We start from the raw sequence: 23,645 nt of genomic DNA, 5'->3' as shown, positions 1-23,645 counted from the left end.
AAAAAAAAAAAAAAAAAAGCTTAAAGGCTGCAGAGCCAAAACGCTGCCAAGTAAAGTTTAAAGCTGAAGACCCATCACAACTGAATGGATTTAAATCAAAGGGACAACAGGATTGGACTTAACAGAAGTTCTATTCACACATCTGTCAGGGAACGCCAAGTGCACCCATTTTGAAACACATCCACGTTTGAATGCACATCTGAGTACCATTTGGCAAGAAGTTTTTAAGAGTACTTCAGTTTAATAAACAAAGCTAAGTGGGGAGAATTTAAGTTTGCACTTGACGTGGCATTTAAACAAAACCGAAGGGCTGAAACGCAACGTTTGGACAAAGAACACGGCTCACTTGTCACTGGGCAAAGAAAATGGTCCACAGCAGGTGGCGCACAGAACTCCCAGATGAAACAAATGTCACAAAGACTTTGCTTTTAGGAAACATAAAACAGTGGATTGATGTGTCATTTACAAATACATAATATAAAAACGCGCACAGCCTCCTTGAACAAAAATCCATCAATTTTTTTTTTAGGTGACTTCCCCACCACCCCTTTACTAAAATAGGCCATTCTGGTGAATTACTAGCATCTGCCATTTTGTCTTTTAAAATTAAAAGAGTGACGGGCACGTGTGCCGTGCAGGGTGTGAGAGAGGTGTCTTATAAAAGAGGGCCAGAGTTGGCTGAAAACATCTAGACAGGTGGGTCTCAAAACGGTGTTTGAGTTTCACTTCTGTTTCTCACTCTGTAAGACACAAAAATATCTTCGGAAACGACACCCTGCACCCAACCAATGGAGTGATCATTTTCCTCCTACTGCCCTCAATATGAGGGAGCGCTTCAAGCCTCTTTACTTGGACGCCCTCATCCCTTTCTGTCTAACCCAGAGGAAAATATGCAAGAGGGGGGCTGCCCCGGGCCCCTCCATACCCAAAGTTCCGCTGGGTGCCGGGTGGTCTTCCTGGCCAGCATGAAGTAAGGCATTTCCTGTCTCCATAGTCCCGGTCACTTTCTCAGAAGCAACTTGGCAAAGTCGGCATTGGACATCTTGGGCGCCTCGGTGGCCACCTCAGAGGCCGGCCGCGAGGCGGGGCCGTTCTCGGCCTGGGGGGCCGGGGCGCCCGGGCGCTGCAGGGCACGAGGCAGCAGGGAGAGCTGCGTCCTTCCCTTCCCCCGCCTGGAAGAGCAAACACTGAATGTACCTTCCCGAGCAACAATCACCACCCCGCCTTTACGTGTGAAAATAAGCCAGGATGGTCCTAAATTACCCAAAGCTAAAAGGTGAAGACTGTACTTTCAAGGGTCACTTCTGTAGTTTGTTACCAGGCTAGTTTCCCTGAACGTGTAGAGCACAAGTGAAGAGCCTAGAGCCTGCTTTAGATTAGTCTTCTCTCTCTCTCTCTCTCTCTCTCTCTCTCTCTCTCTCTCTCTCTGCCCCTTCCCTGCTCATGCACGTGCTCTCTCTCTCCCCCTCTCTCAAAAATAAACAAAAAAACTTTTTAAATAATCACCGCCTAGAAACCAACTGACTGCAAATAAATCACAGGTGTGAACCGTGAACACCAGGCGTGCGCTCTGCACAGGCGTGCTCCAGACACCCTGCTCTGGCGAGCCCCGGTGTACAGCCCCGCGCGCTCAGGCCCTGGCCCCAGCCCACCGCACTAGCAGAAACGAACTCCCCAGGGTGCTGGCCGGCAGAATCTGCACTGGGAGCCCGCAAGCACTTACGCTCCGTACATCTGCCGCGGCACCATGCCACCTGGAGCTTTCCTTGTTTCTGGCTTCTCTGGAACCTTCCTCTGAGGGGGATTGCTGATGGCCACTTTGATGACATTCTCCTTGATAGTCATGCCATCCATCTTCAGTACGGCCTGTGACGCCTGAGATTCGTTCTCATACTCCACATAGGCCAGGCCCTGAAAGAGGCAGACCCACGGCCAGGTCAGGTCAGACGCTGCCCAACCAGACAGAACGTCCTCCCTCGGTGCTGGAAGCCAGTACTGGGCAGGCGCGAGCCATCGGGTCCCCCCCGCCACCACCCTTTGTCTACAGGTTTACTTACTGGCCCTACTCTCCCTCTCTGTTTCTGCCACTGACTGTAACATCAAAGACCCTTTGTGAGGCTGGTACACCCTGTGCTCGCTCCAGGGGGGATAAAAAAGGAAAGAAAGAAAAAACGAAAAGATAGGAAGAACGAAGGAAAGACAGAAGCAGACAGACGGGGCAGTATAAATCCAGCAAGAGCAAATGGACGAGGCGGCTGGACATGGGGTGAGCCCTCACGTCTGCGCCTCGGCCCCTCCTTGCTTCATACTCTTCAACTCTCCACCAACCTGGACGGCCGGGGAACGACAGGCCATCCAAACTCGGGCCTGAGCACCTACTCTGAATGTGGCACAAAAAGGATCTCACAAGGGGAGTAAGGGGAGGACATGATGGGATCTCAGGAGGACATAGGAGGGGGTGGCTGGAGGCCTAGGCAAGAGGCCAGTCTGGGCAGGAGGGCGTTTGCTCCAGAAGGGGGCACCTCGCCCACACCCCACAGCCAGAAGTCTGTGCTGAGGCCCCTGTTATTTCACTAGGTTCCCCCCATGCACGGTGCCCTATTCTTTTTAGTATAATTAGCCAGGAACAAGTTTATCTGACTCCAAATGCAAGTAAAACCAAGCATCCCTATCGTTCTGTCAACCTGTCATTTCCCAGCAGACGAACTAGGAAGCCACTCAGAACCTAACAATCTGAACAGACAGAGAACCAGGCGTGCCCGAGCGCCGGGAGGCTAACGCCGTGTGTGTGCAGACACTGACCTTCGGTTTGCCCGCCCGGTTGGTAACCAGCCTGATGTCCTTCACAGTGCCATGAGCCTTACAGATCTCTTCCAGTTCCTCTTTAGTGCAGGAAAAAGGCAGGCCCGAGACAAACAGCTTGTGTTTCTCCAGGGCGGTGCTGTACCTGAACACCTACGGGAAGAAGGGAGGGAAACAAAGTCACGCACCCACAGCCCACCCAGCACCCCACACCCTCGTCCGTACCAGCCTCAGCCACAGCCTGGCCCAGCTGGAAACCAGAGCCAACCCTGGGTGCTAGGAATTGACTTTTGTTTTTTTAATGTTTATTACTTTTTGAAAGAGAGAGAGAGGAGGAGGAGGAAGGGCAGAGAAAGAGGGAGACACAGAATCTGAAGCAGGCTCCAGGCTGTCCGCAGACACTGATGTGGGGCTCAAACCCACAAACAACGGGATCATGACCTAGGCCAAAGTCTGACGCTTAACTGACCGAGCCGCCCAGGCGCCCCCAGATGCTGTGAAGTGTTAATGGTGTCACTCCAAGCAAATCACATAACTTCCTCCTCCAGAACACGGCAAGAGGGAAAGCCGCCTTTCTCCCAGTGTGAGCGAGGAGCTGACCAGCTAGTACGTTAAATACTCCACACGGCCCCTTGCCGCTCCGGAATTCGACGGCAAGCAGCCACTGCTACCGCTCCTCATGTTCTCAGCATTTGTCAACCAGCGCAGGCTGGAAGGGACCGAGCCAGGAGTCAGGCCGCAGCTACGCCGCTCAGAACGGACCCCAAATAAGGCCCGAGCTAACGGACTACAGACATGCACGTGGGCTCTAAATGCCTGCGGCTCGGGGAGAAGAGCTTCAGTCTGTCCGCAGTGACCCAACACGAAAGGTGTTGTTTTGCACAGACCCACCTTGAAGTCGGGATTTTTGCTCTTATCCACACAGGGAGAAACAAACATCGGCCTCCCTTCCACGTTCTTCCGGTCCAACTCCAGCGCCTGCAGGGCCGACTTCTCCTCTTTAAACTCCACGTAGCAGTAGCCTCGGAAATCACCCCGGTTGCTGAAGATGGGCCGGATCTCCGCCACCTCCCCGCAGGCCTCAAAGAGCGGCCGGAGCTGCACGTCCGGCTCGCCCATGCTGTAGGGCAGGTTGCTGACGAAGACCGTGACGCTGTCCTTGCTGCTGTCGTGGGGCACCTTGGGCACGTCCCTCTTCAGGGCGGCCGCCCTCTCCTTCTGCTTTGAGCGGGGGTCCATGTCGACAGGCACACTCTTCCCCAAGAGCCCCGTTTCCGCCTCTCGGTCCTGCACTCCTCCAGCGGGACGAGCGCTGTCCTCAAGCTTTCTGCGTTTGCAAGGCTGCTCTATGGGGGACAGAAGTGAAGCAGCAACGATTAATGGTCTTCTCTCCAGTGAGCTGTTCCCCATCAGCGCGCTTACGGGGCAAGTTCTCGTCACACCACCAGCGGCTGGTCTGCCGCAGCCGCACGGGACACGCTCTCTCTGGACCTGGGCCACACCATGCCCTCTGTCACGTCCTGCTTGACCCGTTCAACTTGTCCCCCCACTTCCTAGGCCCCAGTTACATTCAGGTATGTGGACTAAATCACTTACCTGAGGAGGTAACGTAAGTCCCCATCATCCACTCCGTTTTTCTTTTCTAATTTTTTTTTTATTTTTTAGAGTATGTGGGAGTGGGGGAGGGGCAGGGAAAGAGAGGGAGACACAGATTCCGAAGCAGGCTCCAGACTCTGAGTTAGCTGTCAGCACAGAGCCCAACGCAGGGCTCGAACTCACGAACCACGAGATCATGACCTGAGCTGAAGTCGATGCTTAACCAACTGAGCCCCCCAGGAGCCCCCCATCGTCCACTCTTTACTGAAAAGCTGACCCTTGAACACGGTTTTGAACTGCACAGATGCACTTGCACACGGACTTCTTCAATAAATACCCTACAGCATACAGATGTTCTTTCCCTCACGGTTTTTGCAATGACTTTTTTCCTGTAGCCTTATTATAAGCACATGTGTAACACACAAAACACGTGTCAGTCAGCCGCTGACATCATCCCAGTGAGGCTCCCGGCCAACAGCAGGCTATCAGTAGTTAAGTTTTGGGGAAATCAAAAGTTAAACATGGATTTTTGACTGTGCGGGGGGTCAGCACCCCTAACCCTCAAGGTTCAAGGGTCCACTGCATAAAAGGTCAGGGCATCCCAAAGTTCAGATGCCAAATGCTCTATGTAGTACCCCTCTTGCTGGGGAGCAAGGGAGGGATGGGGCCGGGAGACCTGCATTTAAACAAGCACCTCAGGGGACTCTGAAGTATGGGCTCCACGTCCTCACGGCCCGGGAGACCCTACAACGTTCACTGTTGTCCCGGGTCCTCCAGCAGAGTTTAACAACATTCCCCTCCAACCCCTCCGTCCCACTGCCTCCAGAGGGACGGCACTGAAAGCCAGCTGGCACTGGCCCCACTTCCAAGACCTTTCCATCAATTCCTCACCGCCTTCCTAAGGAAGTCTAACCACTGCACACTGCATTCTGGCGTGGCCCTGAGTGGGCCCGCAGGCTACTCCTCCAGCCTCCCCTCCCCTGGCCTCCCATATGCCAGCACACAGCCCCAGCACGCATCGGGGCTCAAACCCCGTTAACGGCCACTCAGAGAAAATGCCAGGCTCTTCTGTGCTCATGCCTTGATGTCACTGGCACTGTTTGGTTTACTTCCCATCCTTCGCACTTGATAGTGACCCCTCCCGCCTCCAGATGCTGAGGTGCATGAAATCTTCCCTGCAGGGAGCTGACCCGCCAGTGACCCTGTGGCCTCCACCATGAATCCACGCCATGCTCTCCCACCATCTTGATCACACACCACTGTGGTCACATGCCACATCTGCCTTTCTGGCTAAACCTGGAGCCCGGGGGCAGTGAGCCACCCATACACGGTCATTCTGAAGGCCCCAAAAAGGTGCACAAGGAAGGTCAATTGAAGGACAACTCCATTACTGTTTCCCTCAGGTTGACACGTGTACCAGGAAAATGCATGGAGTCCCTTAATGTCTAGAGACAATTCTTTTACCTTGGCAGACTTTGGCAAAATAAATCTGACCCACACCTGCCCAGTCCTGAACTGGCAGGGGCAAGGGAGGCACTGGCTGGAAGATGCTACCAAGTCAAAACCATCTGGCAGATCGAGCAAGGCAGCGGCCCACGCAGGCTGGGGCTGCGTCAGGATGCTGGGGCCTGAGGGGAGGAGGGGCAGGGACAGCTGGGCTGTGGGAGCCCGAGTGGGTGAGGGGGACTCCACACAGCAGGCAGGCGGAGGGGGCGACGGCCCAGCGGAGGGAGTGGAGGCCGGGCGGACAGGCCGAGGTGGCTGCAGGGCAGGGCCTGGCCCACGGCGTGGAGCCTGAGCTGGGAAAGCACAGGCACGCGGACGGCAGGGAGGGACGGGCAGGGTGATGGGGCTCCAGCTCCTCACGTGGTTTAAGACAAAAGTTGTCTGGATGTTTTTCCTAACTTCTCCGGAACGTGGAGACGTTCCCAAGCAGCACTTCCAGAAAGCTTTACCTTCCTCGTCATCGCCCCACTCCTTCTCATCATCCTCTTCTGCTTTGCACTTGTCTGCACCTCTGGGCTTTTTCTTCTTTCTCAATGCTTTCTTCTCAGCCCGGGCCCTCTTCCGCTGTTCCACCTTTTCTTCTTCTTGCTGGGCGAGCACGGCTTCCTTCTCCGCAGCCTGGGAAGTGGGGAACAGGGACGCATCACTAGGACGCAGCAACTGCGCGAATTCCACAGACCGGTGGCGCGAGCGGAGATGGGACGGGACTCGGGAGTGGAAATTCACGAAGCCAGGGAGAGGAGAGGTCACCAGGAGGAGGAGGAGGCTGTCCTCACAACCTTCCCAGCCAGGGCTCATCCAGGCTTCTTAGGGTTCTGTGTCTCAAGTCTACAGGATGCTCTGCGGTACCCCCAGGAATTACTCCCCAAAAGAAACAAACACATTGTAAAACTGGGGCTCTAATTAATTGGGACGTGTTCAAGTTCCAATCGCTGGGCTACGTGAGGCTCCATTCTTATCTTTTCAACTATATCCCAATAAATTTTAGGTCCCAAGTTCCCCCCACTACATACTTATTGTTGGGGCTCAAGTTTTAAGCCAATCCAAGAAAATTATACAAGACAGGCTTCAACGCTGATTCGAATATTTCACTAATGACTATTCTGTGGGTAAAAGATACCTAAGAAGACCACAAACGTTTTGGCATGAAATACTCATACCAAACACAGTCAAAATAGCTAGCAGAGGTTCTGAAGACTGTAAATAGTAGCATCACCTTAATTCTCTGCTCATTAACACGGGCTAATCGTGTTTCGGTTTTCTGAACAGCTATATCCCAATCTTCTAGAGTACCTTGATAGAAAGAAAAGCAAACTTTAACTTTTTACAACTTTAAAGGATGTAACAATATAAAATTTTCTTAACTTCCCCCCACCTCCACCAGAGCTCTCTCCCATCAGACGATAAGAACTGGAGAGTCGGTTCCCCATTTTAGCATTTCCTTACTGCGGGCTTAAACTTTGTAGAATTTGAACAGGCCTTCTGTTCTTTAGTCCCTTCGAACAGATGTTTCTAAAACATCCCTTCCTTTTAGAAAAGACCTGAAAACCGAATGCGAACTGATCTGTTATGGGCTCTCCAGGGCAAAGAATAAGAAGACATTCTAATATAACAGGCACAAGACATTTACACGAAGATCGAAGGCTTTTAAGAGCCACTCAAATGATAAAGATCAGGGTGTTTTTTTATTTGTTGTTGTTGCTTGGGTGTTTTGTTCCCAGTTCCGAGGGGTTCATGCCCAAAATCCAAATCAACACCCATGAATAAATGCACTATTTTCCTATTGAGAACTTAATACCAAGGCTCTAAGCCAGGACCAGGGACGCGCACGCCACCAAAGCCCATGTCCAGCCCTCTGCGTCTCAGCCTGCCTCTGGTGTGCATGACACCGTGCTAGGGTGGAGACTTGGAACCGCCAGCCGAACCCCCAGGGAACAAGTCTCGAGATGCTTCGGCCATGACCGGGTCGAGGGAGGAGAGCTCCCGGAACCCGGGAGTAGCCAGGCCTGCACCTGCTACACAGAATGAAGGGAGCCCTGTGCCCGAGCACATCACAGACAGCCCACTGTGTCCCCAGACCCTCTGAGAAGAGGGACAAGCAGACATGGGCTCACCGGCAAGTGCCAACAACACTCTCATCACAGAGTGCCACCGGAGCGGCTGTACCCCTACACAGTCTGTCCTTAGACTATAGTCTTGAAACCAAACCGCCAATGGGACAGACGCCAAGCCAGAAGCAGAGAGCGGAGGGGCCCCACCTTCTGTCCTCTCCATGGTGAGCAACACTTCACAGACGTGCTCTGGGTAGTCGCTGGTGCACTGGACGGCCCGGTGCAGAGCCTTCCTACAGTGCTGGGTGTCACCGTGCGCCCTAGGACAGAAAACAAACCGTGGCTGCCACCAGCACACAAAGCAGCAGGCACACAGAGGGAGGGGCCGACTTCTCACAGACTGTCACAAGAGCAGAAGCTCCAGTTTCCGAGGAGGCTCTAGTTTCTGGAATTACCCACAGTTCCTTGCACCACTGCTACTTATAACATTTTCTCCTTTTTCCTCCAGTCAGAAACTAAGGCTTCTTCTAAGCCATTCTTGCCTTTAGCAACCAGATGCTCATGGAAAATGCGCCTGGGACACAGTTTGTGACCAGGTGTCCTGCCTTTACAGGACCAGCACATGCAACACAGGTGGGGGATCTAAGAATGCCATGTATCAGGTCCTTAAAGACACTCTCGGATGCAGTCCTACCGAGGGAAGAATCACTAATCCAGCCGACTGTCAGATTTCATTCCCAGAGTTCCGTTTTTCAGTACTCCCATGGAAAGATACACTGCTAATCCCCATAAACAATAGTCTCTTAATAACAGCAATTATGAAATACTATGTTCCCATTTCTATTTTAAAAAACTTACAAATATATGTAAATATTATAAATACCTATTAGGACACTAAAAAATACAAACAGGGCAGCGGTTCTCCAAGTATGATCTACGAACCCCAGATGCCTTCCGAGACCCTTCCGGGGATCTGCAAAGTCATAACGACTTTCGTGATTACTGAACGTGAACTGACGTTTTCACTGTGTTGACACCTGCACTGCTGGTGCAACAGTCATGGTGGCCCTTAGCACAAACCAAGGCAGCAGCACACGCAGTTGTCACAGTCCGTGGCACAAAAGGAGATGCGCACGTAAAAAGCTTTTTTTCTGTGCACTCAAGTATGACACTTGTCACAAAGAGGAGCAGGTCCTTTTGTCCAGGGTGCGACCTGAACTAGACTGTGTTTTCATGAAACAGCGTTTTTACTTCAGAAAAGAGCTGAGTGACCAAAACTACAGTTATATAGGCCTGAGCATCTGGCAGACATTTCTGAAAACTAATGAAGTGGGTCCGTCACTTCAAGGAAAACCATGAACTGTATTTGCTGCCATGATAACACTGCAGCTTTCAAGTGAAAAATCCAAATTTAGGAGAATCTGTATTTGCCACTTTGAGTCTGACAGCTTCCTACTTAAAAGACTTTTCTAAGATCATGGAGGATATGAACAAACGATACTTTTTTAAATACCATGGAATGAAATGTGTCCATGCTGTGAAGAGCTGCCTGACACAGTGAGTGAGTATTTTCCAAATGAACAATGCAGGTCACAGAACCCTGAGTGCATAAAAGGTCCACTCAATGTACGAAACAGACCAATGGATATTAACGTAAGAGTCTGAGAAATTCAATGATATGGTTTCAGGTTCCACATTGCAACTACTTAAGAAACTACTACTTGCCAGGGCGCCAGGGTGGCAGCTGAGCGTCCGACTTTGGCTCAGGTCATGATCTCATGGCTCATGAGTTCGAGCCCTGTGTCAGGCTCTGTGCTGTGGGTGCAGAGCCCACTTCGGTTCCTGTCTCCCTCTCTCTCTGCTCACCTCCCCGCCCCAGCTCATGCTTTCTCTCTGTCTCAAAAGATAAATAAAAACATCAGAAAAAAAATTTTTTAAAGAAACTACACTTGCTGAATCTTGCCCTAGTATGAAAGAATAACCACACTTACCTGAAAAGCTTATTAAAATACCCCTTCTCTCTTCTAGCCTGCTACCTGTGTGAAGCCAAATTCTCTTCATATTCTTCAATGCAAATTCATAATACAGTGAATGCAAAACCCAGCAGTTTTCTAAGCCAAGCTACAGATACTCACAAAAATACAAAACCGCGCCACTTTTCTCGCCAAATTGTTTTAGGGTTTGGAAAATAATTACTTTTCCTAAAAAAAGTATTCTTTATGTTATGAATTTATGAGTGAATTTATTAAGACAAATAAATGTTTTTTCACTTTCTAATATAGTGATACTGATACTTGACAAGTTTTGTCAATGTTTCTAACTTGGTAACATTAAATACATACAACTCACATAAACAAGAGCTTTGCACGGTTCTCAAACTTTAAGAGTGTAAGGGCTCCTGAGACCAGAAAGTTTGAGAACTACTGGCCTAGACAAATACTCAACAAGCTTTTAAAAAAATGTTTAGTTACTTTGAGATAGCGCACGTGTGCGCAGGGAAGGCCAGAGAGAGAGGGGGAGAGAGAGAATCCCAAGCAGGCTCCACGCCGTCAGTACAGAGCCTGACACGGGGCCCAATCCCACAAACTGTGAGATGACTTAAACTAAAATCAAGAGTCAGATGCTTAACCCACTGAGGCACCCAGGTGCCCCTCAACAAGTTTTAACAAGAGTCCGATCCCTGGAGATGAGATGGGAAGAAACGTTCACTTTCTACCACACAGTTTTGTAAATGTTCTATTCTGAGTACGTTATTTTTTAAACTGGGGGAAAAGCCAAAATAGTCAAAAAAGAAAAAGTTATAGAGAAATATACTTATTGACAATGAACAGAAAAGCTGGCCATATTCTTTACATCTTCCCCACGTGATAAATATTACTGAACATATCTTATTTACTTAAAATAACTTCAGAGGTTTATAACGTACACTATCATTGCATTATCTTTAAAAAAAAAAAAATGACAGGGCACCTGGGTGCTCAGTCAGTTAAGCATCCAACTCTCGATTTAGGCTCAGGCCATGATCTTGCAGTCATGGGATCAAGCCCCATGTAGGACTCTGCACTGGGCGTGGAACCTGCTTAAGATTTTCTCTCCCTCTCCCTGTGCCCCTCCCCAGCTCATGTGTGTGCTTTCTTAAAAAAAATAAAATAAAAATAAATTTTTAATGTGTACCTATTTTTGACAGAAAGAGAAAGAGGGAGAGGGAGAGAGAGGGAGCAGGGGGAAACAGAATTGGAAGCAGGCTCCAGTCTCTGAGCCGTCAGCACAGAGCCCGACACGGGGCTGAAACCCACAAGCTGTGAGATCATGACCTGCACCAAAGTCGGACACTTAACCAACTGAGCCTAAAATTAAAAAATAATTTTTAAAAACTTAAATATGGAAAAATATCAAGGAATATAACTGAACCATTAGCTAACAGGGGTTATGTCTCCTGGGTTTATCGTTATAGATAATTCGGGTTTTTTCCTCTTCAATTTTTAACATTTCTACTTTTACATACAAAGCAAACATAAAAAATGAATAGTTCCCCACGAAAGTCAAGGAAAACATTCATGCTCAAAACTCAAAACAAACCCAAATAACAAAGAGAAACGCAGGGCGAGAAGGCAAGCCCAGGCTCCCAGCAGGAGGTTTAGTTCCCTAGCCTCGCCCGTCACACGCACAGGCACCAACAAGAGAGAGTCTAGTTAAGGGCGGCTGGGGGCGGGGGGCCCGCGGCAAGGGCAGGCGCCAGCCGGCAGGAGTCCGCCAGGACTGAAGACAGCCTGCCCCGACAAGCTCCAGCAAGGAGCCCCCGCCGGTTACCTTTCCAGGCTGTAGTACTCGAGCCACATGCTGGCGTACTTGGCGTTCCCCTTGGTCATGATGCTGTCCCAGAGCTCCCGAGCTTTCTGCATGTTGTTGCACAGCCGGGCCTACAATGGGGTAACGGGCTCCGTCAGGAGAGACGCAAACCTTCCGACGCTGGCGCCCATGACAACACACACTTCACACACACTTTAAAGCCCCGCTAACTGTGCGTGTTACGTGACTCCCTGGACACTCCCGGCCACCTCCCAGGGCGACGGTCTCAGCTCAACCACTCCGGCCTCTCCGAGGTGGCCAGCCTCGAGCTGTCTGACTAACATGTTTGAGAGCAAAGAGCAGGAGCCCACAGGTACTTATGACAGAACCACCTCGACAATTGTGCTTTACTTTCATCCAGCTTAACTACAAGTGGCTTGGGCAAGTGACCCTCTGAGAGCCTGACAGATACCTGTTTCTTTGACCTGACCCCTCTCAGAAAATAAAACGTGCTTAGAATCTCACAATTCTGGAAGTGCCTGGGTGGCTCAGTCAGTCAAGCATCTGACTTCAGCACAGGTCATGATCCAGTGGTTCGTGAGTTCTAGCCCCATGTCGGGCTCTGTGCAGACAGCTTGGAGCCTGGAGCCTGCTTCAGGTTCCGTGTCTCCCTCTATCTCTGCCCCTCCCCTGCTCTCATTCTCTCAAAAATAAACAAACATAATAAATACATATTTAAGAAAAGAATTCACAAATCTGTGAGCTGATCAGGGCGGGTTCCGTATCTTATGGACTTGGGGTCCTCAGTCCAACAAGAACACTCAATTCACCGTATCCCCAAATTATTTGTCAAGTTTTGTCAAGTTCCTGTCTCCTACATGAGAGTCCAGCCTCAGAGCACGGAGCAGGTCTATCTCACTCCCCGGCACACAGGGAAACGCCTGGCAAACAGTCCACACCAGTACGGCCTCACGAACAAGGCACCAAGGGACAGAGGGAAGAGGAGCAAGAGTGATGGGCGTTCCGATGTCTGCCGTGTAACTTCCTACCTGCGTGCCAGCGCTTGCTCTAAGATACGAATGAATGAGCACCAAGCCAGATACATAACAGAAATCCTTACAGGCCCTGGACCATCACCTAGGATTCTGACTCAACCTCAGCCCCATTAACTACGCAAATGCCCCTCAGAGCGGGGTGGAGCTGACAGACGTGTCGAAAACACTTACCTCGATCCTAGCCCAGTTCTGCATGATCATGCAGCTTGGGTCTCCGCTCTCACTGAAACCTGCAAGGACAGAACGAGTCCAAACCAGAAATTCAGAGACAAAGAGTGTCCGACTGAGAAGGCGCATCAACCAAGAACAGGAAAGACAACTGGACAGAGGGGTCGGCTGGAGCCGCACTTACGCTCCTCCACCTCCTGCTTCAGATACTCCAAGGCGCGAGCGAACGCGGACCTCAGCTCTTCCAGCTCTTTACTGGAGTCTATTCGAAATTGCAAAAGAGGTTTGGCCTCATGAAACCACATACCACATCTTTTTTTTTTTCTTTTAAATCCTACAGTGAAACTCCTGGGAGCCTGTTTTGCACCTGGCATCAGCCCCCCGCCCGCATCACATAGCTGGGGAGAAGTCCTAGAACAGCATGCACTGCGGACAGTACAGCAGAGGCGAGCACAGGGTGCCGCGTGTGGGACCACAGCTGGTAGAATGGCCGAGGGCCACCTGCCTGGTACAAGTCAGGGGGTTCTGTTGGCCTCTTTGTTTTTTGAGGAGCAAAGGGAAGAAGGCAGGGATCCTACAGAGGCTCAAAGACTTAAAAGACAGACAGGAGTCTTATCTAAAGACCTATTTAGGATATAAGAGGGGAGAGAGGGGAGAAATGAAACTAAAGAGGCGGCAGGAGCCAGTATAAAACAGAAGGACCTTGACTCTCTTCCTTTATTATTCACAGCAGGACTTGTTAGAAGATTTAAACAGCTAAAATTTCTGGGGGAAAACAGGTTACCAATGGCTGGTCTGCACCATTTGCCTAATCATGATCTATCTGGTCAACCTGGGACATCTCAGCAAAAGGTGTGTTAAGAAAAAAATCAGAACTTAATCTGACACATGACTTTAAATACCTTGCTTGAAATCCACCCTTCTCCTCAGGTAATCAAGGTATGCCTGCCAAATTTCCACATAATCAGTGGCCTGTATGAAGCCAGCACTCAAAGCTTTCTCAAAGGTCTCTGCAATTGAAGAAAAAGCCAGGATTTGTTACCAATTCAAAGAGAAGCTAACATAAGCTATCAAGACTGTTATGAAAACCTACACTGACTATCAGCTACTGTAGGACTTTTTTTTTTAATTTTTTTTAATGTTTTATTTTTATTTCTGAGACAGAGAGAGACAGAGCATGAGCGGGCAGGGGTAGAGAGAGAGGGAGACACAGAATTGGAAACAGGCTCCAGGCTCTGAGCTGTCAGCACAGAGCCTGACGCAGGGCTCGAACCCACGAACGTGAGATCATGACCTGAGCCGAAGTTGGACATTCAACCAACTGAGCCACTCAGGTGCCCCTACTGTAGGACTTAAAACAACAATGACTAGATACAACAAAGTGAAGTGAGCTAGAGAGGAATGTTCAGGAGAAAAGCTACTACAGGATTTGCACCAGCTGTGTTCTAGAAAGGGTAAGCTCCACATGATGTTCTGCACTATGAGAATTCCAGGTCACTTCAGATTGGAGAGATGACCCAATTTCTTGATAAATCACAAAGAATGTTAGCATGTTAAAAGCTCTAAGAAGGGGCACCGGGGCGGCTCGGTCGGTTAAGCATCTGGCTTCAGCTCAGGTCATGATCTCATGGTTTGTGGGTTCAAGCCCCGTGTCTTCAGATTCTGTGTCTTCCCTCTCTCTCGCCCCTCCCCTGCTTGTGCTCTGTCTCTCTCTCAAAACTAAACCAACACTTAAAAAAAAAGAAAATACAACCAAGTTATCTCCCACTTAGGGCCATTTTTGTCACTAATACCCAATATCCCAAACTCAATACCCAGGGAAAGGCTGACTTGATGACTCTGTCACAGCTATCTTTCTGGCTTGGAACAGAAAGTTTAAGAGTCTTCCCACAGAAACATTCGTACCGGAAATCACTTGATGGTCAATTCCATGTCTTTCCATGGCCAAGAGGTAACGACTCCAAAGGGCAACTGTCCAGGGGCAGTTTCTAATGGCACGATTATGTACCGATAAAACCAAATCCTTTACTTTCAGCTGTCGATCCTACAATAAAAAAAGTTCACGGTTAGAAGATAAAATGCTACCGTTATAGACTTCACCATCCACGAAACATTTCCAACACAACCAGCTGACAAAAGAATTTCCTTAGAATTCTCGTGACTGGGGCGCCTGGGTGGCTCAGCCGGTTAAGCGTCCAACCTCGGCTCAGATCATGATCTAATGGTTTGTGGGTTTGAGCCCCGCGTCGGGGTCTGTGCTGACAGCTAGCTCAGAGCCTGGAGCCTGCTTCAGATTCTGTGTCTCCCTCTCTCTGACCCTCCCCTGCTCATACTGTGTCTCTCTGTCTCTCAAAAATAAATAAATAAAAAAATTACAAAAATAAAAGAAACTTTCATGACTGGTTTCTTCAACCAAAAAATCACAAAGGGGAACTGGGGAGAGGGGAGACCACAGATGAAAACAGTCATTCCGAACAGATGGACCTCATCTGCATCTGGATTCAAATCTTTTATACATGCACACTGAAATATCTGCCAATGAAATGGGACTTCTGGATTACCTTCCCGGGGGAGGGGGCAGAAGGTAAGAACACTGGGGAAACTAGGCTAGTGCACAAGTTAACTGCCGAAGCTGGGTGATGGCACACCGGCTTTCACACCTTTACTAATCCATGTGCTAGGTTTACACCTAGTGAAAAGAAAAAAAAATGTCACAAAGTCCTCAATGGGTAAACTGTGCCCATTTTTCTAGTTAGTGTGATCAGTCTGATAGGACTTGAAACAGCAGAACCTCAGGGTTGGCAAAGAGGGCGAACGGTGGACGAGGGCAAAATGAGAGTGCAGAGAGGAGCAGCACAAAGCCACCTCCCGCGGCTCGGCTGGCTTCCTCCGCAGAGCTTCCCAGTCAGTGAACCGGAAACAAAGTCGGAACGGCCAGGGCGTCTTACTAGGTACTGACTGTAGCGGATCCACAAATCTGGGACGAGGCAGTTCTCGACCAGGGCGCGCTCGAAGATCAACTGAACTCGAGCAGGGTCGCCAATTTTCATCTCAAAATCGATGTACGCTTGGTATTCCGCCAGCCTGGGTGCCTCTGCTTGCAACTAGGGCAAGGTGGGGGAAGCACAATGAGGTTGAAACGAGCTACTTGACATGGGAGGAAGCACATGACATCTTCAAATTAAATCCTGGCAAGCCTGGCTATGTCACTCGGAATCACCACTGCCCACCCCAGTACCTCTGCAACCTGCCCGGCAGAGTCAGGGTCCAGAGGGCCTCTCCACGGCAACAGTTACACAGACCCATCCCTAGACCACAGGGGATTTCTGATGGGAGCATCTATCAGAAGCTGAACGAACACCTTTGCCAATGACCACGGCTAGCCATCACTCCAAAACAGATGTCCCTTCCTGGGCCTACTGAGCGAGTGAGGGCGATCACACTGGAGCACTTCGGGGCTTTCTCATCCCAAACATCAGCTCCTGCCAAGCTGCGGGTGCATGCAGAAAATGGAAGACGCTAGGCCGAATGCTAATGGACCCAAAGACCTACAGTCCGAATTCTTTTCTGACAAAAACCTTATTCAACTTTTCAGCCACACTCCACTGAAGATCCTAACAACACCAAACTGGATGAGGATTTCACTAATTAGGCTTTGAGAAATACCACATCCAATCATTCACATGTGGAAAAGGCAGAGGGAGCACATGCGGGCCAGCAGGACAGCACGCAAACGCTGAACATGGAAAGATGATGTTCTAGAGCCTCAGTCTCTCGTTGCAATGATAAACTAGTTACCAGTCAGACTGCCACTGAAAACAACTAACGTTGCTGGGGTAAATGTGAAAAACATCTCGAAAATTATCAGCAAGCTGCCAAAGAAACAAGAAGTACTAAGAACAAAACCTAAGTTAAGGTTAAGACTTTGCCGGGATAAGATCTATTACAGATGTGATCTTCACAATGGGGAGTCGATACGCACGGCCGCTGGACACGAAGTCTGAGAGCCCATAACCGGCAAGCATTCAAACTTGGGGCAGCCTGGCTCTCAAAGTCTCTCTTCTTACTCTGCCACTAGATGCCAAAAACAGAGCCCAGAAGCCCACTGAACCCCCAAAAGGATACATACAGAGATATCCGCCCCCGGACCTACTGCAATGAAGTCACAGGACATCAAGTGAAACCAGAGAGATCTTAAAATGGGCCAGAGAGAAAGCAAGGATTGCCACCAAGGAAGCTGGCTTCCTAATAGCAACCACAGAAGCAAGACCGAAGATGTAACTGCCAGTCTAGAATTCTACATCCTGAGAAATGAACCTTCAAGGAAAGCAAAGTGAAAGATCTTTTCAAATTAAAACTGAGACCATCTGTCACCAGCGAATATCCAGTGCAGGAGACTCTAAAGGGTGCATTTGAAGCAAAAGGAAAACGATTCCAGATGAAAGCTCCAGGATGCAAGAAGGGAAAAAGAGCAAAGGAAAGTCGGAAATGTACATAGTGAATGTAGACAGGGTGGGGCTCTATAACGAAAGATTAACAAGGATGCCTTTCAGGTTGAACAAAAAGACAAGAAACACAAGAAAACGAGTGTGTTAGTCTGAGGCACGGTAAAAGAAGTTGAAAGTAGTCTCAGGCCAAGAAAGGGTAAGAAACACCACTTACAAACAGTATTAGGGTCACAAAAACAAAAAATAAATACTATGGTCCACACAGAAAATCCAAAAGAATCCATAGATCATTAATAAGAATTTTCTAATAGGCAAAAAATTACTATAGAAAACAAACTACAATTTCTATGCCAAGAACAACTAGAAAAGCAAACCTTTGAAAAAGGAAGCATTTTCAGTAGACTCAAAAATAACCTGGGAAAACATCTAAGAAATGTGTTCAGAACATCAGACGAGACGATAGACGGATAGAACTTTACGGAGAGATATGGCCTAAGTACCAAAGACCTACGTACCATGTTCACAGACTGGAAGACTCAAAATTTAAAAAGATGTACATTCTTCCCCAAATTGATTACAGATAAAATGCAATTCCAACAAGAAAATTCAACATTTGAGAGAAAATTTGAAAAGCTGATTCTATTCAACAGAAGTAGTAAGAACTAAAGGAAGGGGCGCCGGGGGGCTCCGTCAGTTAAGCATCCAACTCTTGATTTTGGCCCAGGTCATGAGCTCACAGTTCATGGTTGGAGCCCTGTACTGGGTTCTGTGCGGCAGTGCAGAGCCTGCTTGGGATCCTCGCTCTCTCTTTGCCCCTCCCCTGCTTGCACGCTCTGTCTCTCTCTCAAAATAAACTTAATAAATAGTATTTGTTTAAAAAAAAAAAGAGCTAAAGAAAGACAAAACACACTTGAAGAGGAACCACATGGGTGGGATTCGTGTTACCTCAGAACAAAAGGTATAAAACTGCCACTGCCACGACAGTGCGGTATCAACCGGGGGCGGGGGGCAGAAACAGACACACACACGAATGGACAGCCAAGCTCTGACAGATGTGGGCCAGCACACCAACAAGGGGAAGACGGGAATATCACAATTGGTGCTGGAAGACTCGTTCTCATATGAAAACATGAAACCGGACCCTACCTCATGCCATACACAAAAATCAATTCCATACGAAGGTCTAAACATGAAATACACAACCATAAACTTTCAGAAGAAAACAGAGCTAATATCAGCCATGAGTTTGGAACATGGAGGGACTTCTTAAACGTAACAAAAGTGCAAACTGTAAGAGAAAGAATGACACATCCAACTAGAGTGAAATTAAGAACGTGTCATCAGAAGATGCCATTGAAAACAGTGAAGAGACAAATCACAAACTTGAGGGACGTGTTTGCAATACATACAACCAAAAGTAAGGATTAAGATCTGATGTTCCTCCAAATTAATTAGAAAAAAAACACAAATGAAATGAAAAGGAGTCAGACTTCAAGAGGCACCTCACAAGAAAGGAAACCTGAAAGCCAACAGAATGATGGACTTCAGCAGTAATCAGGGAAATGCGAATTAAGGGTACAACTTCAGATCCATCAGAGTATGTCAAGATCCATGGCTGGTGAGGACGACCAGCACCCCAAGGAGGCTGAGAGCTCGTGCGGGGCGCCAGCGGGTCACAGGACCGCACGATCCGGCTCTGAGGGCGCGCTCCTCACACGGGTACCGAGAGATCCGTCCGAGAACGGGCAGAAACATGCCGCTCCTCCCAAACACTGGAAAGCGACCCAACTACCTAGGAACGGGAGTCAGTGAATTGCGGCACACACGTACATAACTCGATCACTGTGGAAACAAATGGACTAGACTTTTCAGCGTGAGCACAACCCAAAAACATGTTCAATGAAAGAAAATACACAGCACGATTCCGTTATATAAACGCTCAAAAAACAAGCAAAATTAAATAGTACGTTTAATCAAAGATACGTTCATAGATTGTAAAACTATAAAGAAAAGCAAGGGAATGATTATCACAAAAGTCAGGAAAGTGATTACCTCTCGGGAGAGGGAAGAGGAGGCAATCGGAGAGGGGCACATAGGAGACTTCTAAGGTACTGGCAATGTTCTATTTCTTAACCTGGGTGGTGGGTACATGGACGTTCACTTTATTATTAGGATGTAAACTGTACGTACACATTTATACACTCTACATATTTCACAACAAAACAAATTTTAAAGATACTGCTTATTTGCAACTATCGATCAGGGAAAAGTTTGCAGGGAGACGTTTACTGTCAAAGAGGCCAACACTTACCAGTGCTTCTTCATAGGGCTTGTATTTCTCCAGCTGCTGTAGTGCTTTGTTATAGTTCTGAATTACCGACTCTGGTATCGGGTCTTCTGACCATTCTTCGTACTCTGCAAATGTTGCCTCCATATCTATCGAAAGACAGATTCAGCCCCATAGGTCTTGCCATGGGTTTTACCAACCCAACCAGAGACTAAACCAGGAGACTAAGATGTTGCCAGACCCTCCCGCATCAGTGGCCACAACAACTCTTATGAGCGAATTTTCTACTGGGCCCAGAGCTGACCTTAGATTCTGTCTCAAAGCAATTCCCTAAGCAGCCCTACCAACTAATTACCAGTCAGTTAAACAGCAATACTTACCCACTTGCTTCCTATGTTCTAATTCTCTCCATCCACTAACTCATTTGATCCTCACACCTCTACGGAGTAGGTTCTACCGTGATCCCCATTTTGCAGTTGAGGAAATGCAAGCAGAGTTACAGCAAATGGCAGAGCAAGGCCTTGAATCAGGCAGTACGGCTCAAGGTCATGCTCATTGGGCTGTGCCACATCACATGGGTCCATGACAGGAAACATACAAGCCACTTAGTTCTAGGCTTTTCTGCATGTCACTCAAGGATTCCACTGGAAAGCCAGCCACTTTATAAATTTGTCAAATCAAATCCAAATAAACCATGGAAGTAAAAAGAGAAACTATGTCTAGGCTCATGCAGCTATCCAGAGGTGCCAAGGGTGTGCAATGTGTAACCAGGCCTAGGGAACAGATAAGGTGGCAGGAGCAAACACTTCCCATGCCCAGAAATACCCTCCAGGCACTGCTCGCAGGCAATCCCAGAGCCTCAAAGGCGTGGCTTACCAAAACATATTTACCCAAAAAGGAAAATCCCTACCAAACCCCCAAGAAATCCAGATGTGAACACTTCTAATCAACAATGCTCCTGAACCATATCACCCCCACAAAAGAAGCCTGTGGAAAATCCCCATTCTGATATTGAAGAGATTACTCCTGAAGAGAAAACGTTCACAGTGGAACCCTTACTCAATGAAGTTTCCCCAGAAAATATAGGGGGTCAGCTTCCCTATTCCTTATAGTGACTCCGCCTCTTCAACAATGTCTTAACATAGGAAACTGAGCCAGGAAGTCTGCTACTGACCCTCAGAATCCTCTTGAACATTAACAATTCAGGCTTTGTTTTTACCAAGGGCCTTGTCCACGGTGACACTGTCCTGTGAGAGCAAGAACACCAGCGGCACTTGCCTCACAGGATGCTAGGAAAGGGCTACTTATAGGACGTACCCCAAAGCATTTTAAAAAACCACCGAGGGCTGGCTACGGACATGTCGGTTTCTCTTACCAAAGAGTGGGATCGCCAACTGTCGCCGGAAGAGACTGTGGACTTTCTCCAGCTGTGAATCAAAGGTTTGTTCCCAGTCAGAAGGGGAAAGGAAGCCAGCTATGGGCTAAAGAAGCAAATGTGTAGTAAATTACAAACTTTTTGGTTCTTCCTACTTCAAAAAATATTTCAACAAGTTTTTAGGTGAAACTAAAAAAAAAAAAAAAAAACACATGTCTGATCTCTTATTATGCATGAGGCATTGTGACAAATGCTGCAAGAGATTCCAAAATAAACTGATCTCCACTACTAAGTGTTTAAGATGGGGTGAAACACAAAAAGGAATACAAGAAATGTCTAAATGGACTGTATTCCCCATAAAGGACTACGGTGAGGCCTAAAGTAGACACCGTGAAAGCATCACAGTATCAAGGTCCTGTGGCTGGCTGTCAGCTGGTTTTTGAGGCAGGAGATCGGGGAGGACTCCTGGAGGAGCCGGCACCGGGGGTACCCGCAGGCTCTCCAGACGCAGCGAGAGAGAAGGACCGGTGTGGGAACAGGGGACGGCAAGCGCACGGCTGTTGAGGGGCCCGAGGGAGCAGGGCCCAGCAGAGTTCAGTCGGCCAGAGGAGTCGGCCCTGAGGCCTCAGTCAGGGGGAGCTGAAGGCACCAGTGCGGACTCTTCAACAGGGATGTCGTCAGCGGGGGAATGCGCCACGTCAGTAATAATGATGTCACTGCGAGAGGGCTCCACTAGTGGCCACCACCAACTCGGGGCATACACACAAACACGGGGGAGAGGGGACACTGGGAGGGGACTGTAAACTCCTGTAAATCGGAGCTTAAAAAATTCAATCACGATGGGGTCACAGCTCTTGCAGTTACTTTTGGACATGACACATTCATACAATGTATGTGTATATACACGCATGCACATACATGTGTATATGTTTCTTGGAGTGACGTAGTTATTCTTGTGTATTCACCTGGAATCAGTAACTGAAACAGTATTTTAAACATGAGGAAAAAAATCACAGGGCCATCTGCTTTTTAGTCAAACAAATCATTCTTGCTATTTCACAAAGACTACCGATTTTATCTTACTGCCCACCCACCAGGGGACTGGCAAAGACCGCTGTGTGAACGGCGTTCTTCCAAGACCACTTACAAAGAGAGCCCCGACTATTCAAAGGCGAGCACTGGGCCCAGGGGCCGGGGCACTCACCCGGGCGGCCTCCGCGATGGCGCTCTCAAACTCCCGGTAAGCCTCCCAGACGGCGAGTCCTTTGGTCATATGTAAGCCAACCGACGAGAGCGCCCTCTCAAACACAGCGCGGACTTTCTCAAGGCCGCCCTTCTGCCCAATCCCACCGACCGAGTACTGGCCGTACTCGAGCCAGATGTTAGGACCTAAGGAGAAGTGCTCTAATTAGTTCAGGATATGAAATACCCACATATCAAAACCTTTGTTCTGATGCATCACAAAAGCAATGTGCCCACCAAAACAGTACAAAGTCACGTAAAACGTTAAGGGAACACAAGAAGCATCCTAACTTATGTATATTACTAATACTGCAGCTCGGCCGGAAAGTGCATCTTAAACAACTAGGTTTCAACTATCGAGTTTTACTTCATAAACAGAATATGCCAAGAGTAATATGGAATACGACTGTGATTATAAAGCTTATTTATTAAATCTGCAGGAATCCACTAGCAGAGTTTAATGAAAACAGTTATGAATCTGAGTCAACTTTCAGAAAGATTGCAGAGCCCAGAATTTTTTAACTTTTGAATCTTGATTCCTTTTTAAGCCTACTGTTCAAAGTGAAAGAACAAATTAAAAGTGCCAATCCTGTAACCAGAAGTCTGTATTTTAAATCCCCAGTCATAATGATGTTTGAACAGCAACAACAGAAAAGACCTCATGGCCTTGGGGGATTTTTTCCACTTTCTTTTTAGATTTTTCACACATGCACCCCTGCTGCTTTTAAGAGCAGGCTGATAATTAAACTCTTCAGAAATGCAGTGATTCTTACTGACACTTTTTGCCTACTAAGTCACTTTTCAAAGCTCTGAAAATAGTTTCACAGGCCTGTACACTAACCTTGCAAAATAAAAATACTTGAAAAATAAGAAAGCCTATTTGAGAATTACTGTACGTTTTCCCAAGGCTTGCTGTTTCGCTGAAACGGGCTTATTCCAGAGACCTTAGCCGAAGTCTGTCGGCTACTGTTTTAGTCCGCCAGAACCCAGAGGCCCTCTGGGCGGCAAAAGAAAAAAGGAAAAGAGGGCCGCCCAGCTGACTCGGTCAGAAAAGCATGTGACTTGATCTCAGGGTTATGAGTTTGAGCCCCGCGCTGGGTGTAGAGATCACTTTAAAAAATAAAATCTTTTTTAAAAAAAAAGGACCAGAGTAGTTCCTGGAGCGGAAGCCCTTGGTGGTGGTGAGCCACGTCTGCACATGGTCCTCCTCTGAAGAAAGGTCATTTTCAGTGGATTATCTCACGACCCTTCCCAATATTTAAATCATCTAAAAAGGTGTAACTATTAGGAGTCATTTAAACTCAGAAAACCCAAGGGGACAGAGCC

At 48.2% G+C, this 23,645-nt stretch overlaps 1 protein-coding gene across 2 annotated transcripts in view; it reads right to left on the bottom strand.

The window, feature by feature from the left end:
- Positions 1-112: 112 nt before the first annotated feature.
- Positions 113-23,645, bottom strand: part of SART3 (spliceosome associated factor 3, U4/U6 recycling protein) — a 35,855-nt gene continuing 12,322 nt past the window's right edge. The window contains exons 4-19 of one of the 2 annotated variants that reach the window (XM_029921733.1): positions 22,282-22,466; positions 21,078-21,183; positions 19,727-19,851; positions 15,916-16,071; positions 14,873-15,011; positions 13,870-13,977; positions 13,152-13,229; positions 12,971-13,029; positions 11,766-11,875; positions 8,163-8,275; positions 7,121-7,197; positions 6,354-6,522; positions 3,694-4,148; positions 2,803-2,955; positions 1,724-1,911; positions 113-1,172 (exon numbers count right to left, since the gene is read on the bottom strand). In XM_029921733.1, coding sequence (XP_029777593.1) covers positions 1,001-1,172; positions 1,724-1,911; positions 2,803-2,955; positions 3,694-4,148; positions 6,354-6,522; positions 7,121-7,197; positions 8,163-8,275; positions 11,766-11,875; positions 12,971-13,029; positions 13,152-13,229; positions 13,870-13,977; positions 14,873-15,011; positions 15,916-16,071; positions 19,727-19,851; positions 21,078-21,183; positions 22,282-22,466 — 2,393 coding nt within the window. In that variant the 3' untranslated portion in view covers positions 113-1,000. The remainder of the gene's footprint in view (positions 1,173-1,723; positions 1,912-2,802; positions 2,956-3,693; positions 4,149-6,353; positions 6,523-7,120; positions 7,198-8,162; positions 8,276-11,765; positions 11,876-12,970; positions 13,030-13,151; positions 13,230-13,869; positions 13,978-14,872; positions 15,012-15,915; positions 16,072-19,726; positions 19,852-21,077; positions 21,184-22,281; positions 22,467-23,645) is intronic. The other variant, XM_029921734.1, reaches the window with a different exon arrangement.

This window comes from Suricata suricatta, chromosome 14 (genome assembly GCF_006229205.1).
Source record: "Suricata suricatta isolate VVHF042 chromosome 14, meerkat_22Aug2017_6uvM2_HiC, whole genome shotgun sequence".
NCBI lineage: Eukaryota > Metazoa > Chordata > Mammalia > Carnivora > Herpestidae > Suricata > Suricata suricatta.
The sequence above is the reverse complement of the archived record's forward strand: the minus strand, read 5'-3'. Positions and strand labels throughout refer to the sequence as shown.